The 17616-nt window shown below is 36.3% G+C and overlaps 1 protein-coding gene across 5 annotated transcripts in view; it reads left to right on the top strand.

The window, feature by feature from the left end:
- Positions 1-17616, top strand: part of LOC103711297 (transportin-1-like) — a 60759-nt gene that overhangs the window by 9425 nt on the left and 33718 nt on the right. For all 5 annotated transcript variants that reach the window (XR_005507409.3, XR_015971111.2, XM_088706729.2 and 2 more), the window contains exons 2-12: positions 2903-3190; positions 4541-4630; positions 4750-4827; positions 4914-4994; positions 5319-5369; positions 5677-5762; positions 16292-16358; positions 16450-16506; positions 16647-16676; positions 16800-16859; positions 17046-17159. Coding sequence is in view for 3 of the 5 variants with exons in the window: in XM_088706729.2 (XP_088562855.2) it covers positions 2903-3190; positions 4541-4630; positions 4750-4827; positions 4914-4994; positions 5319-5369; positions 5677-5762; positions 16292-16358; positions 16450-16506; positions 16647-16676; positions 16800-16859; positions 17046-17159 (1002 nt within the window). In the remaining 2 variants the exon portion in view is untranslated. The remainder of the gene's footprint in view (positions 1-2902; positions 3191-4540; positions 4631-4749; positions 4828-4913; positions 4995-5318; positions 5370-5676; positions 5763-16291; positions 16359-16449; positions 16507-16646; positions 16677-16799; positions 16860-17045; positions 17160-17616) is intronic.

The raw sequence follows: 17616 nt of genomic DNA, 5'->3' as shown, positions 1-17616 counted from the left end.
AACCATCGTTTGAGATATTCTCAAAACCAACATCGTATAGATTTAACTTAGACAATGCTTACTAACATATAAAGAAATGATGAAATGACACGTAATTACCATAAAAACCCAAATATGTAACAAATTTTGGTCACCAAGTTATTTTCATCTGAAAATTTGAAACTAAGTCTAGTCTTGCGTTGGTTCCTGCAGAAATTAAAATGTTTCTGTTTTGGTTTTGAAGTTTGGAGAAAAAACATGTCTGGGGTCAATCTATCACTCATGCTTGATAGTGGGTTCATATGTTAAGAAGGTTGTAGCTCTTTTTTTTTTTTTGGTTATTCAGATTAAGTAGTCTAGGGTGGAGGTTAATATGAGAGTGGATGAGGACAAAAATGAATCGGATAATATCCATTTGGACCTGTTTTTGTATCTTAATCTATCCAGGTACAGCTATAGATTGTAGTATCCAACTAATATCTTTATCCATATTTGTATCCATCAAAGAAAGTAGATATGGATGTGGATAAACTGATATCCTTATTTGAATATATGATTCTGTTTACAATTCTATTTAGTTTTGTATAGCTCTGATAAACTCCAAGGGAAAATAAATGACACCAATGTTTTAAAAGGTGGCTAGATATATGGGTAGTAAAGTGATATGTGATTAATATTTTGAATATTTAAAATAAATAAAATGTATCATATTTAATGATAGTAGCAATACTTTCTTCCAATTTATTTAATAACAATGAAATTTACTAAGTAATGCTTACTATGTAATACTTGATTTTTTTTATTAGCAATAACTATAATATGATTTATAAATCAACATTTTAAGATATACACATTTGGCCTACTTGAAACTCACATCCAACCCATCCGTTAGCTTGAACTTGTCTTATTCACATGGGACGGCATAAGAGTAGCCACATATGTGGTCGAACAATGTTAAAAGGTTATGTATAGAGTCTCAATGATAAGTATGCTGTATATGCAGCTGCACAATAATCATCATGTTGCATATGTGCCCACAAAGTGCCAAGAAAACTGTCTTTTTGGCACATATATGTCGGATTGCATATAATAACTGTATATAGGGTATGTGGTGTGGACAGGGTACTGGATACATATATAAGGCCATATATAAATGGCCGTATGCACTATATTTTAGAATGATGAGTGATGATATGCCTTTATTTTGATTTACTTTTCATATAGTGATATCTTTGATTTTGTAGGTTGCATCATTGATATGCATGGTATACCGTACCATTTCGTACGGTCCAATATGGAGCATAGCATACTGTACCAGGTGAGAATTAGTACGAAACTCAAGTTTCGGTCGGTACATGCCTCGTATTGTACAATCTCGTACCAAGGTATACAGCCTTGTATCAAAGTGTGTCGAGATGTGTATTAATTTGTACCGAGATATATTGAGATAAAAAGTGAGAAAAATGATTAGAGAATTGTTTCGGTATGGGATGTGTACTGTACCGTACCATACTATACCATATCGTATTGTACTGAATCCATAAGGTACCAGTATGGTACCCGGTATCGAGATTGCGGACCTTGATTAACAACAAGCATTTTAATTCAAACTAGGTAACCGAGTAACACTATTAGGATCCACTTAATGAGTCAGATGATTAAGAGGATGCAATTGCATCTTTGTTGTTTTTAGTATGACCATTTATTTCTTTTAGAAAAATAATAAAGAAATTTGGGAGGCTTACGTACTTATTTTGGAGTTAATAAAACATAAAGTGGGATAGTTTTTTATCCATAAAATTAAACTATCTGGCATATGCATCTGCATTTATGTCTATATTATCAATATCAATTTTGTATCTGAATTTGTTGAAAACAAATATGGATTCAAAATTATTGTCATATTGATATCTGTATCTGTACGTATATTTGTATTTGCAAAATAAAAAAAGTATTTAAGAATATGCATCACTGATATTATGTTGGGAACGATCCATTTCCATCCAAAGAATGGAGATGGGGAGCTACAGGCATTTTTCTGCTCAAATCTCTGCTTTCATGACCTGTGTGATTATTGTTTTGCTTGCTTTCTAAAGATTTCCAATCAGCCTGCTTTAGCTAAGGGTCAATCATTTATTAAGAGTTCTATGAGTGCATATTTCAACTTGTGATAATATTGGTAGATGATGGTGACTGTAGAAGGGTCTAATAGGATTTCTTGATGTGAATTGGAGTTGTTTTTTCATGCTCTCTGTGCAATTAGCATTTATAAAGGAACTTGGTGTAGATTTTGTCATAACTTCTATTTTTCTTTCCCATCTTCCAAGAATGTCAATGCACTGTTGATTGAGCGACACAGGCCATATATCAACAAGGGAAATTGTTCATATTGAAGGATTTCTTCAACCAATTTGGTGGGAGGTGGATTCATTACTAAAATCCACTTATGGCAAAGCAAAATTTTAAGGTTTGTTGTTTCATGCATGGACTGCCATTGAAGAAATGGATGTGTATGCAAAGCCCAGGGATGATTGGTCATATTTGCTGTTTCTACTCCTTCATGAGTTGTGTAGCCTTTTTTGGGATCTTGACCTTATTACGGTTGTGTATTTTTATGTCTTCTAGGAGGATTTTATGCTTGTGCATTTCCACTACAATGCAATATTTATCTTGATACGTGCAATTTTGTTTCATGGTCAATCAATACCTTATTTCAAAATAAAAAACAGGTTAGCTGGATCTAGTGTTATCACAAAATAATCTTTATATTCTTTACTCTTTTGCAATTCTCGTTTGGAATTCTTTTGTCTACAAAGTATTTGGGTATGAGATTCATTATTGGTATTTGGGGTACCATTTGCGGCTTGCTGTATTAGAAGATATTGCTGACAGTTGATTATCTTCCTTGTTTTAAACAAAACAGGGTAAATCAGTGGAAATACGACAGGCTGCTGGTTTACTATTGAAAAATAATCTCAGGGCGACTTTCAGCTCCTTGTCTCCTTCACACCAGCAATATATTAAGTCAGAGTTGTTGCCATGTTTAGGGGCAACAGATAGGACTATCAGATCTACGGTTGGAACAGTTATCAGTGTTCTTGTTCTCTTAGGGCGACTTATTGGCTGGCCGGAGTTGCTGCAAGCTCTCATTCATTGTTTGGATAGTAACGACTTAAATCATATGGAAGGTGCCATGGATGCCATATACAAGGTGGGTGCTTCCTCACCAGATCTATAGTTTGTGCTGTTTTATGCTTATTATAAGGAAATTCTTAAATTAGTAATGTTATAGCCCTCTTTTGTTATTTTACATCTTTTATTTTCTACTGTAGAACCGCGAACCTCGAAACAAAGATGATTTGTTTTTTAATTAATTCAGAGTGCTGTGATTGCAAGGAACACTGCCGACAGCTAAATTGTGACACATTTGTGCAAATATATGTACTGCAGTTCAACTATTGGTTAATAATCAATATTAATTTCTGAATACCTGACTAAGAAAATGTTCAAAGTTATATAAAGAAGATTAATATGCATTAATTATTAGCTTATATGGAATGGTTGAGCATGCAATTCATGATGGATTCATGGTGAAATTAGCTCTGCAGCATCAAAAACCCTTCCATGGTATGAAGACAAGTCCTGTTTAGCAACACCTTGTTAGTTCTTAAGATATCTTATTATCTATTGATTCCTTCTTTGTACTGTAATTTTGAAATTTTCTTTAAGAGTAATTTGTAACTCTGGGTATGGAGATTTTTCTATTTCACCTTAGAGTTTGTATTCATAGAACATCACTTCTATGAAAATCAATGATAAAATTAACATGATGTAAGGCCTTCCCATTGTTTAAGTCGGATGCATAAAGCATTCTTTGTATTTCTTAGGGGATGGAGGAGGTTATTCTTTCTTTTTCCCCTGCAGTGTATGTGCATTCATAATGCTATAGATGGGAGGCACAAAATGAGGAGAATCATACAAAGAGTTGGTTTCCTTTTTTTGTTTGTGTGTTTTGTTGGGGGGGGGGGGATATTATTCGGAACTCATGACTTACGTAATCTGAAACCTTATATTTAACCTTACGTATCCTCAGACCACACTTTAGACATGAGTATCAGTAGAACACTTGGTACAGGTCTGTAACAAGAAATTCTTAGTGTTGTCCATTAACGAAGTTTCATACCCAGAAGAGAGGAATCTCTTAATTCTTACCAATCTTCAAAAGCTATCCAGCTAGGCTTGCAGTTCTCTAGCTAAAGGCCTGTTTGGTTGCCTGCTGCTCGGCCAAAGTCGAATCGGCCACAGAAGTGGGTTCTTCAAATGGTGCACAGGGGGAAAATGGCCCTCAGTTGCTCTGGCCCATGGGTAGCCGAAGTCACTTAAGCAAAGTGGGCTTTATCAAACCAAACAAGCCCTAAGCCTCCTTGTACAACTATATCTACAGAGAACAGCCTATAATGGGTCATAATGAAGACAAATGCCATCTAAAAGTGATTATCTGCATTATTTGAAGAATTCTATTTAGAGACTCTATTATTTTCTTTTCAATTTGTAATGACAGATTTGTGAGGACATTCCAGAAGAGCTTGATGTTGATGTTACTGGATTATCTGAACGGCCGATCAACGTTTTAATGCCAAGATTATTGCAGGTGATTTAAGTATCTGCAAATTTAAATGTTTAATAGCTAAATGCCATCTCTGATCTTTGTTTATTGAAATCTATTATTTTTGAAGGCTAGAGGTTGAATTTTTTTTTTTTTTCGTTCAGTTTTTTCAGTCTCCACATGCTGTACTCCGAAAGTTATCTCTGGGTTCTGTTAATCAGTTTATTGCAGTGATGCCCACAGTAAGTGAATCCAACATATTGTTTTCAGTATTAGCAAAAATGAAAATTTAGGTTATATTTTAAACATATTCTGGATCATTGTGCAGGCCTTGTTTATGTCCATGGATCAATACCTTCAGGGTTTGTTTGCTCTTGCTCATGATTCTTCTGCAGATGTTCGGAAATTGGTCTGTAGTTTTTTTAGCCCTGAACTCTGAAAATTTCATTTTTGATATCAATATAGAATAATTTTTCACTTTTAATTTTAAATATTTGTTAGTATAGAAGTCCTTGAAAACGAGGGATGATTATGGGACTGTCATAATCATTTTCATGCAGGTCACATGACCAGCACTAGTGCTACCATCACTGAATTCAAGCTTATTCTGGTTTTTAATCTTTAATATGTGGTTTTCTTTCTCACTAGAACTATTCTTTCATGATTTAGAAATGCTTGGTATCTTTAAATATGTGATGTTCTTAAATTTTATTGTTTTTTTTGTGATACATAGGTTTGTGCTGCATTTGTTCAGCTAATTGAAGTCGCCCCATCCTTTTTGGAGGTTGGTACAATGAATCTTTTTGTTCTCCAATTCTCTATTATTTTCTTTTTTGATTTAGTTTTTGTCTTTCACAGTTATTGTGGTGCAATCTGTGAGTTTTGCTACTTTTCTTGGTTTTTTATTTGTACAGCATATCTGGTCCTGTTTTATATTATTTAACGATTGGATTCATACATCCTGTCAGAGATCCATGAGTAGTTGCATAGGCACACCTGTGCATTATTATAACTTACTGGATTATCATGTTTATTTAATTAATCCTGAAATTCTTTCCTTCTTTAAGTGATGTTTGACCTTTATATTGCAGCCACATTTGAGAAATGTGATTGAATACATCTTGCAAGTTAACAAGGATCCTGATGATGAGGTTGCTCTGGAGGCTTGTGAATTTTGGTAAGTCCTATGCTAACAGTACCATGCTATGATTATTAGCTCACAAAATGCATGTGTAATTGATTAGCAGACTGATTTTTGTATTTTCATGTTTATATATTTGCCATTAAAGACAAACTTTTGGTTTCTGTAAGTTGCTTGTTATGATTTTTGGGGATAATGAGATTCTTGTTGCAGATTGAAAGCTTTAAGAAAAATGGGGCATGTTTTGTAGTGTCGAAAAATCCAGTTATGGTTATCTGACATTTAAAATGCAAGACTGTTTTGAATGCCCATTTTGGAGTTGGGGAAAAAGAGGGCCTTGTAGAAATTTGATTATTGTTTCACTTTGCTTACTAATATTTGAAGGAAAAAAATGCTTATAAATAACTATGAGGTTATTAATCCCTTAATTTTTGTTATAACCTTTTATGATATATTATTGTTCCTGCTAATTTTGCAAAATTTTTTACCTCCCTTTAGAATTTAGATTATTGTTTTGTTATAAATTAACTTTTGTTGTTGATATGTTTTTGTTCTTTAGTTTCAATTTATTTGCTTAAAATCATTTGCAGCACTTTTGACTTCCGACACCTGCACACATGTTCATGAAAATAAAGCCATGGATTCATCAGCATTATCTGATATAACTGTAGGAGTTGAGCACTGAGATATCAAATTGGGTTCATAACAATTGATTTCACTGTAGGAGTTGCACTCTAAAGATATTAAATTGTGGTTATAGCAATTTGACTTGGTGAAGATGGAATATGAGACTTTTAGTTTTTTCTCCCTTGGTTATAAAAGGGTTTCCTTTAATAGGACTAGTCTTTGGCACATGTTATGCACGTGAAAACACACACACACACACATAGCTGTTTTTGAAATTTTATAATTTGAGAGATTAATACTTTTATTTAGGAAATCTAAGAGGTGCAATTCTTGGGAGTGGCTAAGAGTTTCCAGAACTCTTTTAGATATTCTTTTCTATTTTAAAAGCCAAATTTTTTAAGGACAATTTAGATAGTTATGATTCTAATTTGTTTGGAATTTTGAAAAGTAGAGTCCAGAATTCATACAAAATCTAGGAAAGAGGTTTTTTCTGTTGTTTAAGAGTTTTCAAACTCTTTTTAGTTATTTTCTATTTTAAAACTGAATTTTTAATAAAAAAATTAAGTTAGTTAAAATGTCGATTTATTGGGATTTTGAGTAAAGAGTTACGATTTTTGAATCTAGGAGTTTATTTTTTCCTTTTTATTCAGTTGGTTGCTGCTTGTATCGTTGGGATTTTTCCCGTGTGCTTGTATCGTTGGGATTTTTCCCGTGTGAGATCATGTGATTGTTTGCTGAATGAACAATCGGTGCTTGGTTGTGCAAGAGTTTCCATTATGCAAAAGTTGTGCCTGTAAACCAACCTCCTAAAGCGAAATAACCACAAGGATAGAGCAATAGGTTAGACCAACCTACAAAAATGAAATTGTCCCTCTGCAACCAATCATCCATAATATCAAATAAATCATTTCTTCTTTGGTAAATCTACTAAGGGCTATAGTCATAGCGGTCCTCCTATTCAACTGCTTCAATCTTTACCGAACACCTAATATCATGGTTCGCCGAACCGGCCTGAACTGCCCGACTCGGGCCATACCGAGTTGAACGGCGTGGAACCGAGTCGGTTCGGCTGTGAAAATTAGAACCTACCCTTGAACTTCTTCGAATCGGTCCGAACTGGGTGGTTTGAAGCGAAACTGGTGTGAGCCGGTTCTCCCCTCCCCCTTCCTTTTTAAATAATGGGAAGATCTTGAGAAGGCTTCCCAAGCCTTCTTAGGCCTTCATCGTTTTCTCAAATCCTCCTCCCCTATCCTTTGCGGCCAAAAATGCACTGATATTGATGATTCAAGGAGGATCCAACCCAAAATAAGGTATATTTCCTCTTCCCTATCTTATTTTCTTTTTTTTTATTGAACGCAGAAAAATACTGAGAAAATTCTAAAATAAAGGAAGGTCATGTCAAAATTTTTGGTTTTGGCATGATTTCATGATATGTTGTAGATCTATGGATGATCTATATTTTTCTACTAAAATTTTTAATTTTTGTTGAATATATAATTTTTTAATTTAAAAGTATATTTTTAGATTAAAAATTAAAAAATTAAAAATTAACTATAAAATTAGAAGCTTATTTAGGGCATGCGAGCTACTTTTGATCTAAATTTGGTATCTATTTATTTAAGTTTTGATATGCGCATAGTGGCTTAAGCTTAAATTAAAAAAAATAATAAGCTTTTGATGCCCATGGGCTTAGAATAATATATGTAGCATCAAAGGTAGGGTTTTACATGGATCTGAGCTTAAACTAATTTTTTGAAATATGTATATTTAAAAATTATTTTTAATTTAAAAATAATTAAAAAATATAATTAATATAATAAAATATAAAAAATTAGTACTATGTATTACAAAATTCAGAACTATTTTTTGAAGTAGAAAGCATATTTTTCTGAATTTATAATATTTAAACATATTTTTAAATTTAAAAATTATTAAAAATATATAATTAACCCAAAAAATGTGAAAAATTAGTACTATATATTAGATAAATCAGAAGTATTTTCTGAAGGAGAAAATATTTTTCTAAATTTATTATATTCAAACATAATTTTAAACTTAAAAATTATTAAAAATATATAATTAATCCCAAAAAATATAAAAAATTAATACTATGTATTAGATAATTCAGACGTATTTTCTAAAATAGAAAATATATTTTTAATCGTGACAAAATTTTACTGTTTTTAAATAATTAATAAACTGATGTGTTGGATAAATTTGCAAGAATTTAACCATCGAGAAAAAAGAATCCAGAGCATGACATTGATTGCGATCGTGAGTAAATGCTCTCGGGTCATTACTACTAGAGGTGCAATTGGTGCAACACAGAGTTCAAAAGAGAAGGGTAGCCAAGTTGAAGCAGCATCTGACTGGTAGTTATTTCTACGTATCTATATGCCAAAAAATGCATAGGCCTGACAGTCGATGAAGAAACACTTTGCTGATTTCAGAACAACGAAGGAGAGGGTTGTCAAGAAGGCGGAGATAGACCATCAAGTGGTAAAACCACCTTCATATCACTTCAGAGAGTTAGAGGAGGCATTTGATGAATAGTGGCAGTTGGATGAGGTGGTCAGGCATAGGGCTCGATTTGGGCCCTCACACTACGAGTCGGGCTCTCATTTTGCGACCAGTAGGCAGGTCCAGAGTTCAGAAGGGCCTCAAGGAGGCCATCAGTAGAGGCGGTGGCCGTATTGCATATATGTTAGAGGTTTTTTGTTGTATTGCATCGATAGAGCCATCATCTATGATTTAGATCCACGTCTTCTCCAGCAAGAGTTCGAAGCAGCGGGGGTTTAACACTATGCTAAAGAAGGATATGTGGCGAGCTATTGGATCTTGATTTCATTTACAACCATATTCCAGCGAATGTGACATACACATACTATTGGTCTACCATTTTTTCTATACAGGCTGCTGATTTTGATGTACATCCTCCAGGATCGAAGGATATTTATGGTAAGCTTCTTGACAACAATAAGAAGTTAGAGAAGTGGATTGCTTTATACCAGAGCAAATGACCCACTTATGGACCGATGGTAATGTGTGATGGTTGGATCGGTCCTACCAAGTAGAGCATCATCAATTTTTTAATATACTGTGATACAAAGATTTTTTTTAGAAGTTAGTTGATGCTTCGATCAGGTGCACGATGCTATGTACATTCTCAGATTGATGGAGTAGGTGATTAATCAGATAGGAGAGGAGAATGTCGTGTAGCTCATTACTGATAATATGCCATAATATAAGGCCGCTAGGGAGATCTTGATGGAGTAGCGGCGACATTTTCTGGATCTCATGTGCTGCATATTGTATCGATTTCATGTTGATGGACATTACGAAAATTCGTTAGGTGCAGCAGATAGTGGAGACAATCTAAACTATCACCAAATATATTTATAACCATACATGGGTTCTATCACTGATGAGGAGGTAAGCAGGGGAGAGAGCGTGAGACCATATGTGACACGGTTTGTTATGAACTACATTGCACTTGATAGCCTCCATTAGAGAGAAGGCTTGCATCAGATGTCTGTCAGTGCTGAATGGCAGAAAAGCATATTTGCGAGGGCCGGCACTGAGGGGAGTATTATGGAGGACTTGGTGATGCGGCGGATATTCTAGTAGTGGGCCGAGAAGATAGTGAAGGCTATCAAGCCACCGTATGAAGTGCTTCGGGCCATGGACAGCGAGAGGTATCCCTAGATGGGCTTCTTGTATCATATGATGGAGAGGGCATATATGTAATTGCATTACTTGATGAGATTTTAGATTTTGGTATATATATTGTACTTTAAATATATATATATAATTGATTGTATCAATTTATATTTTGTAGATTACTAATTGATTTTCAGATATTTCATGTTGCTTTTTCTATCATACAAAGTATTCTAGAAACAAAAATTACATGTAAAATTATTATATATTTTGCATCACTCTAATCATTTAGGATGTATTGAGATCATAGAAACATCAAAAAAAAATTAAATTATAGTTAATATTATTAAAAAATTAAAAAAAAGATTACCATTACCAAACTGACGCGCCATTGCGTACCGTGTTGGTATGGTACCGAACTGGTACTCTATTGAATTGGCTACCTATTGGTACAGGTGCCGGTACCGGTTCGGCGAACCTTGGCTCCTATCATGTTCAAGGCATACGATAGTTTCTTAGCTGATATATAAAAATCAAGACATCAAAATATCAGTTGTTGAGTAGAGCAAAGAACTACTATGATTTTATGCCTTGTTTTTATTGGTTCTTTTTTGAAAAAAATCAATCTAAGGATATACAAGATGATATAATAAGGGTTGGCATTTTATATATGTATATGCACGTGCGTGTAGATCAGATTTATAAGTGCTTGATCATTATGTTAGCCAAGATGAAAATATTGGCTTCGTTGATTGATTCTGTATGCTTCTTGTTTTGGATAGCCATAATCATCCAACCTTATCCACCTATTTGGGTCGGCTTTATAGATCCTCACTCTCTAAGTATTCCTATTTAGGACCAAATTAAAGTACCTCTTCTTATTGGAGCACCCCAGCAACCCCCCCCCCCCCCCCCCCCCCCCCGCGCCCACCCAAAAAAAAAAAACTCTGTTGTACATGCTCAATTTATGCTTAGTCCATCACTTTGTCTAGTTTATGCATCTTCTATGGCATCTCTGATATATTTATTTCTTAGTCTATCCTTTCTAGTTATACTTTATAGTTTTATTGCACATCCATGTTAATATTTTGCAAGGTACGCCGAACCGGTATCGGTGGAGACCCAGACTGGGCGGTACTGGACCAGTTTGGCTGGTTTAGCCGAGTTTCGGCTACGACAGCTTTTTTTTTGGGTTCGCTCTCTTTAGATTTTTTTTCTATGAAATGAAGTCAAATTTGATGTTTTTTGTTGGTTTTTTGATGTTTTTCATGTTTTTATGTTTAGGTTTAAGTTTGATGATGCACCTTAATTAGCCTTTAAAATGATACAAGTCATAAAATGAAGAACATAAAATATCTTCAAATCAAGATACAATCAATTACATACATTTAAAGCACTATCGGATATCTAAAATCGGATCGAGTGGCGATGCTTCTCGTAGATATCCGGATCATCAGCATAATAAAGAGGCAGATGAATCCACCCCTCTAACCAAGCGGCATTGTAGTCTTGTATGCTCAGTCCCTAAAGAATGCGTGCCAGATTATAAGAATTTTCGGATCTCTCGCTGAAGCTCTGGCTCTGAGAGGATTCCTCCTGCTAATAATATAGTTGTGGAGGGGCTCATCCGAATATGCCGACAACAAAATTCGACCTGTGAGTCTCTCCAAGCTGCGTAAGGTAGTAGGATGACTCCGATGCACCATATCCATAGGTTGCTTTAGGCCGCGGATAATAGGATCCAGTATACGACTCGGAACTTGATACATCTATGGATCTTACTTCACATGCGAGGTCATCTGCAGTTGCATCCTATCCTCCTGAATGACCTCGAGGAGCCCATATTTTATATGCAATGGTATCCTCGTGGGCTCTATCCGATGGCCTACTGTGGTTTCTATCATGTGTAGTATGCGTAAACTAGGACTCACCGGTGTATCGAATACCAGCCTCTAGTTGTCTTATAAATAGTACCATAATATTCCCCGCTCTCTTCATGGCTAGCAGATCTATCACCATTAGAATCTTTATCGCTGCTAGTCCAGGTCTCCTCGATACTCTCTATTGGGGCCTTTTTTTTGTTTGTTTAGCGGGTGCCTTTTTACCCTTTGTGTCCTTTCTGTTTGGCTACCACGCCCTCGTGACCGAGTCGATTGGGTACCGTAGCGTCCTTGTCTGAGCATCTCTCGATCATCTCTCTGAGAGGGTGTCGTACCAGCCACATGACTGGCTCTCCTCTGTCTGCGGTTGATCAGCTGTGGGAGTGCGTGGAATATTGCGCTCACCCCTTTGCTGTGGATCGACCATAGCCTCGCTGGCTATGAAGCCGGCTGGTCGTGGAGGCGATCCTAGGTCGTCAAGCTCGGGCTCCTGCTGCTGGCCCACAAGCCAACCGAGCATAGGATCATCGTCATCATCTGTGAAAGCCGTATAGATCGGATCTGCATACTTGAGGTCCACTTTCTCCTGAATGCATTTTAGCCTCACTGCAGATTATAGTGCATGTAAAGGTCGTTGAGGTGCTTTTGTGTCAAACGGTTTCTTTGTTTGCTATGGATGAGGGCAAAGGTGGACTAGTTGCGCTCACAACCATTTGAGGAGACTATCTGAGAGAGGATTCAGATAGCTATCCGCTTAAGATTTTTCGCAAAACGGCTAAAATGAATCCATTATTCAGCTGCAAAAATATTGAAAAAAATTACATGTATGATAGTGCCTTATTAGTAAGCATGTAACACCAGGTGAATGTCTTCCTGATGTGTAATATACTTGGATTCATAGATATCTTGCTCACGACAGCTGCTCGCTGTCCAAAGCTGTTGTTGCCTTCTCTAAATAATTTGGTTTGTGAAAAAGAAGCATGCTGTACTATATTAATAATAGAAGATGTCGCTATACTTACACATGCTACTAAATCATGTTACCTTTTCTGGATATAATGTCACAACTTCTGGATCAGCCTCTATTTTGTAAATAACATTATGCAAAGCCTCCAGAAGTTCGTCATCCATATCGATTCCAGCTTTGCTGTACTGGAACCGGAGGTTCAGGTAGTATGCTGCATACTGATGAGATCGTCTTAGTAAAATTATACAAGTACATCCATCAATATAATTATTAATGTTTTTGCTTACTTACTAGATGCAATTTCTAACCATTTGGGCTCTCCGCCGCTGAATGATGTTGATGTACTCATGGGCATGGACTGGATTTGCCTCAATGATTTGAGCCTTTGCCCTGTTCATCATGTGATACAGGAAGCTCATCGGGGGTACCTCTTGCTATTCACGGCCCACAGCACTTCATATAAAGGTTTGATAGCTTTGACTATCATAATGGCCTGTTGCGAGCATGACTGCCTCGTAACCAAGTTTTTCATCTTACTTCCTTCAATGCCGGCCTGGGCATACCTACTTTGCTATCACTCGGGACTAGCAAACATCTGATGTAAAGCTCCTTTCTTTTCGATAAGGCTATCAAGCGCAATGTAGTTCGTAGCAAATCGTGTGACTCCTGATCTTAGAATCTCTCTTGCAAACTTCCTCATTAGTGAAAGATCCCAGATATGACTATAAATATACTTGGTAATGTGTTGGGCTATCTCCATCGTATGCTGTACCCTACGGATCTTTTTAATATCCATTAGTATGAGATTGATACATTGTGCAGCACATGGAGTTCAGAAAATATGTGGTCGCTGCTCCATCAAGACCTCCCCGACCAACTTATATTGCGACTTATTATTAGTGACGATTTGCACGACATTCTCTTTTGCTACCTGATCAATCACCTCCTCCATAAGTCTGAGGATGTATGCAGAGTCGTGTACCTGATCCAAAGCATCAACCGACTTGTGGAAGGTCTTTGCATCACAATATGTCAGAATGTTGATGATGCTCCGTCTTGTCGGACCGGTCCAACCATCACACATTACAGTAAGTCCATTGGCGGGCCACTTGCTCTTGTAGGAGGCAATCCATTTTTCTAGCTCCTCATTGTTGTCAAGAAGCTCACCGTAAATGTCCTTCGGATCTGAAGGATCTATACTAGGACCGACAGACTGTATGGCAGAAATAGCAGACATATAGTACGTATTGTGTGCCACATTCGCTGGAATGTGGTTGAAGTGGAACCAGGATCAAATAGCTCGCCACATATCCTTCTTCTCCTTCCACATTGAGTCTGCCCTCGGCTGCTTCGAATCTCTGCTGGAGAAGGCATGCAGATCTATATCATGGATTGACGCTCCTGATGGAATCGCTCTGGATGACTTCTTTCGGGTACCAAAACAACCCATCATAGATGCAATCCGGCCACATTCTCTGCTGACGCCCTCTTTGAATGAGGTTGTTCTCAAACTTTGGATCTTCTCTACCGCTCACAGAACCGACGCTCGACTCATAGAACGAGGGCCCAAATCAAGCTCTATGCTTCGCCACCTCCTCCTGCCACTAATCATCTAGGCTCGCCCGCATGGCAGCCTGGATCTGTTCCTCATCTTGACCTTTGACCTTCTTTGATTCTCTGAAGTGATAGGAAGGTGGTGGCGTTCTACCTCCGCCTTCTTCTTGGCAGCCCTTTCCTTGGCTTTTTTTATGTTAGCAAGGTTCTTCCTCATCAGCAAACGGATCTCATGCGGGCAATTGGGGCACGTAGCTACCTCATCGGAATGACTGGCTAAGTACTACTTCAATTTAGTTACCCATCCTCCCTTGAAGCACTTCTGATAATATTTGCACTGAAACTGGTGCCTTTTCCCGAGCATGTACCTATGCTTCCGGCCAATATCACGCACTGGGAGGTTGGTTTTTCTTGATGGCTCTCTTCCTACCAGGACTGTAATTTTTTTTTATTTTTTTATTTATTTTTAATTTATTAATTATTGTAAATTTTAGAAAAAAGATTTCTGCCTCCAAAATGACTTCTATATTTTTTCAAAATTTTCTATTTTTACTTTTTTATTAGAAAATTAATTTTTATTTTTTTTAATTTTTAATTAAAATATAAAAAATATATATTCCGAAAAAAAATGTCACCATGCATATCGTCCATATATCTACAAAAAAATCAAGCCCAAATTTCAAAATTGGGCATGATTTTTTTTTTTTGGAACTTTTAACCTATTTTTTCTAAGCAACTTAAAAAAAATATTAAAGAAAAATGATAGAGAAAATAAACCATATCTTAATTAGCCTTTGCTAGAATTTTTTTGAAGAAGAACACCGCTCTCTCACCTCCTAAATTTTTTTTCACGCCGCCTCTAGATCCCTCCTCAATCCGCCCCCGTGGTTCCTCTGCTATCCGCTTCATTTCACGGCTGGTTCAGGCAGTTCCTTCGACTTTTATAACTGAAGCTATGCGTTTAACTGAGAATTTGAGATAAGACAACGTACGTGTGCGCGCATTGTTGGCCTTTTTAAAAGGCCGCGCGCGCTGTGGTCAAAAAGACCACGACGCGTGGTTAAAAAAAAGGTACCGGTGTGAATCGGTCCGGTCTAGTTTGCACCGGTATAGAGGTTTTACAGGTAGGGGCTGGAACTGTTTTTCACGGCCAAACCAGACCGGTCAGGGACCGGACCGGTCCGATAAGGGCTGAACCGGCCGGTTCAGCATACCATAACATTTTGATTTTGGTCTCACCCTACTTGTTTTTCTAAATGCTCTTTATCATCCAACATTCTAAACCATGCAACATTGCAGGCCCTATTCAGTCTCGTTATATCTAGAGGGACCTCTCCATTTCATACAACTAGCTCTAATTCTATTATATATATGTTTGTCTATTTCTGATTATTTTGTATACTAGATCCTAGGTAATGAAACTGACCATATTTGTGATATCTATTGTATATAAACCTTAATTGGGACCATATCTTCATTTCCAATCTCACTAAAATTATATTCCATATACTCTTGACTTTTTTTGTTGATCTTTAAGCTCTTGTCTCTGAAGCCTTCTTGTATAAATCCAATTTAGCATTTAATTTAGTTGTTTTTTCACTAATCAACACTGTATTGTTTGCAAATGAATAACATGCACTGTGGTACATCCAACTGAATATTAGCTGTAAGTTCATCTTTTGTTTCTTGGGAAGATATGAGCATAGTTTGGATGCAGCTTTTGTGGTTTGGGATGTAGTCAAAACAACTCCCAGTGATTGATGACTTATCTATATGTGTATATATATAATATTAATTATGGAATAAGAGTAAGCAGTCATAGTTTTCTTGCTATCTGTAATATTGTGTCTGATCTTGAATATGGGCTAACATCTCAGGTCGGCATATTGTGATGCTAATTTTCCTTCTGATAGCTTAAGAGAGTTTTTGCCTCGCTTGATTCCGGTATAACTTATGCCCCAGCACTATCAATTTTGAGCCACATGATTTTGCACCTTGTTATAATGCATTATACTTTTACTCGAAACACCTGTAGGTGTTGTTGTCAAATATGGCGTACGCTGATGATGATGAGTCACTTGTTGATGCGGAGGTATGTCATTTTTTATAAGCTTCACTTGCTTGTGATTCCCTTTTTTGGAGTTCTTTAGTATTAGTATACTAGTATTGTTTTTTAAAATTCTTTTTCAAAGGTAAACTTGTTCTAATGCATATAGTTTTGTATGCTTACAGGAAGATGAATCTTTTCCGGATAGGGATCAGGTTTCTTTTTCTTTTTTTCCCCTTTACACTATTGCTATTGCTATATAATTGTTTTTTCTTCATTGAGTGTACACATTTTTCTTTTTATTGCTCGGGAATTATAAAAAGCATCTTGATCTACAGGATCTGAAGCCTCGTTTCCACTCGTCACGATTACATGGATCTGAAGGTGGAGAAGAAGATGTATGTTCTTAAAGCTACCATTTCCGGTTTCCTAACCCTTATTTTCTGCTTTAGTTCTCAACTATTTTCATCACTTTAGCCACTTTTATCGAGCCTTTTTGAACTGGAGATTTTTACACTACAAATTTGTAACCATCAACTCTGAGCTTCTTCATGTTATGTGTTCTTGATTGCTGCCATCTACAGGATGATGAAACTGTCAATGTTTGGAATTTACGGAAATGCAGTGCAGCTGGATTGGATATTCTTTCAAATGTTTATGGTGATGAGATTCTACCTACATTGATGCCTTTAATTCAGGTAACTGTGAAGTCTTGCTTTTGTGAAAAAGGTATATACTTATAGTTACAATGGTAAGAGTCATTTATGTTTGTGCTCAAGTTAACAAAATAGTGTGATCTGTTCCTGTTGTATCAAATGGCTCAAGTATCTTTAAGTGCCTATTTTTATTATTTGACCTTCTGTTTGGACTATGGTAGTGAAAGTTTAAAGACAAAACACGGGATCCAACTTCATTTTTGATTGTTTGTTCTAGAGGTAGAATTTTACATATAACTGATTTCTGTCCTGAGATCAGAAAAAAATGCTTTTAACCGTGTATGACATTTTGGCCAAATCTTTACCCTCCATTGTACATGCATAGGTTGCTGCTTTTGTTGCCTTATTTATGCTGTTTGTATTATGTGAACCACCTTTATCATCTGGTTTCAACCTGCTGCTTTGCTTAACTCAGCAGGAAGTATGCAGTTGCATAATT

The sequence above is a fragment of the Phoenix dactylifera genome, chromosome 11, assembly GCF_051530095.1.
Source record: "Phoenix dactylifera cultivar Ajwa chromosome 11, Ajwa_hap1_PhDact_Kaust_v1.1, whole genome shotgun sequence".
Classification (NCBI taxonomy): Eukaryota; Viridiplantae; Streptophyta; class Magnoliopsida; order Arecales; family Arecaceae; genus Phoenix; species Phoenix dactylifera.
This window is presented reverse-complemented; position numbering and strand designations above follow the sequence as displayed.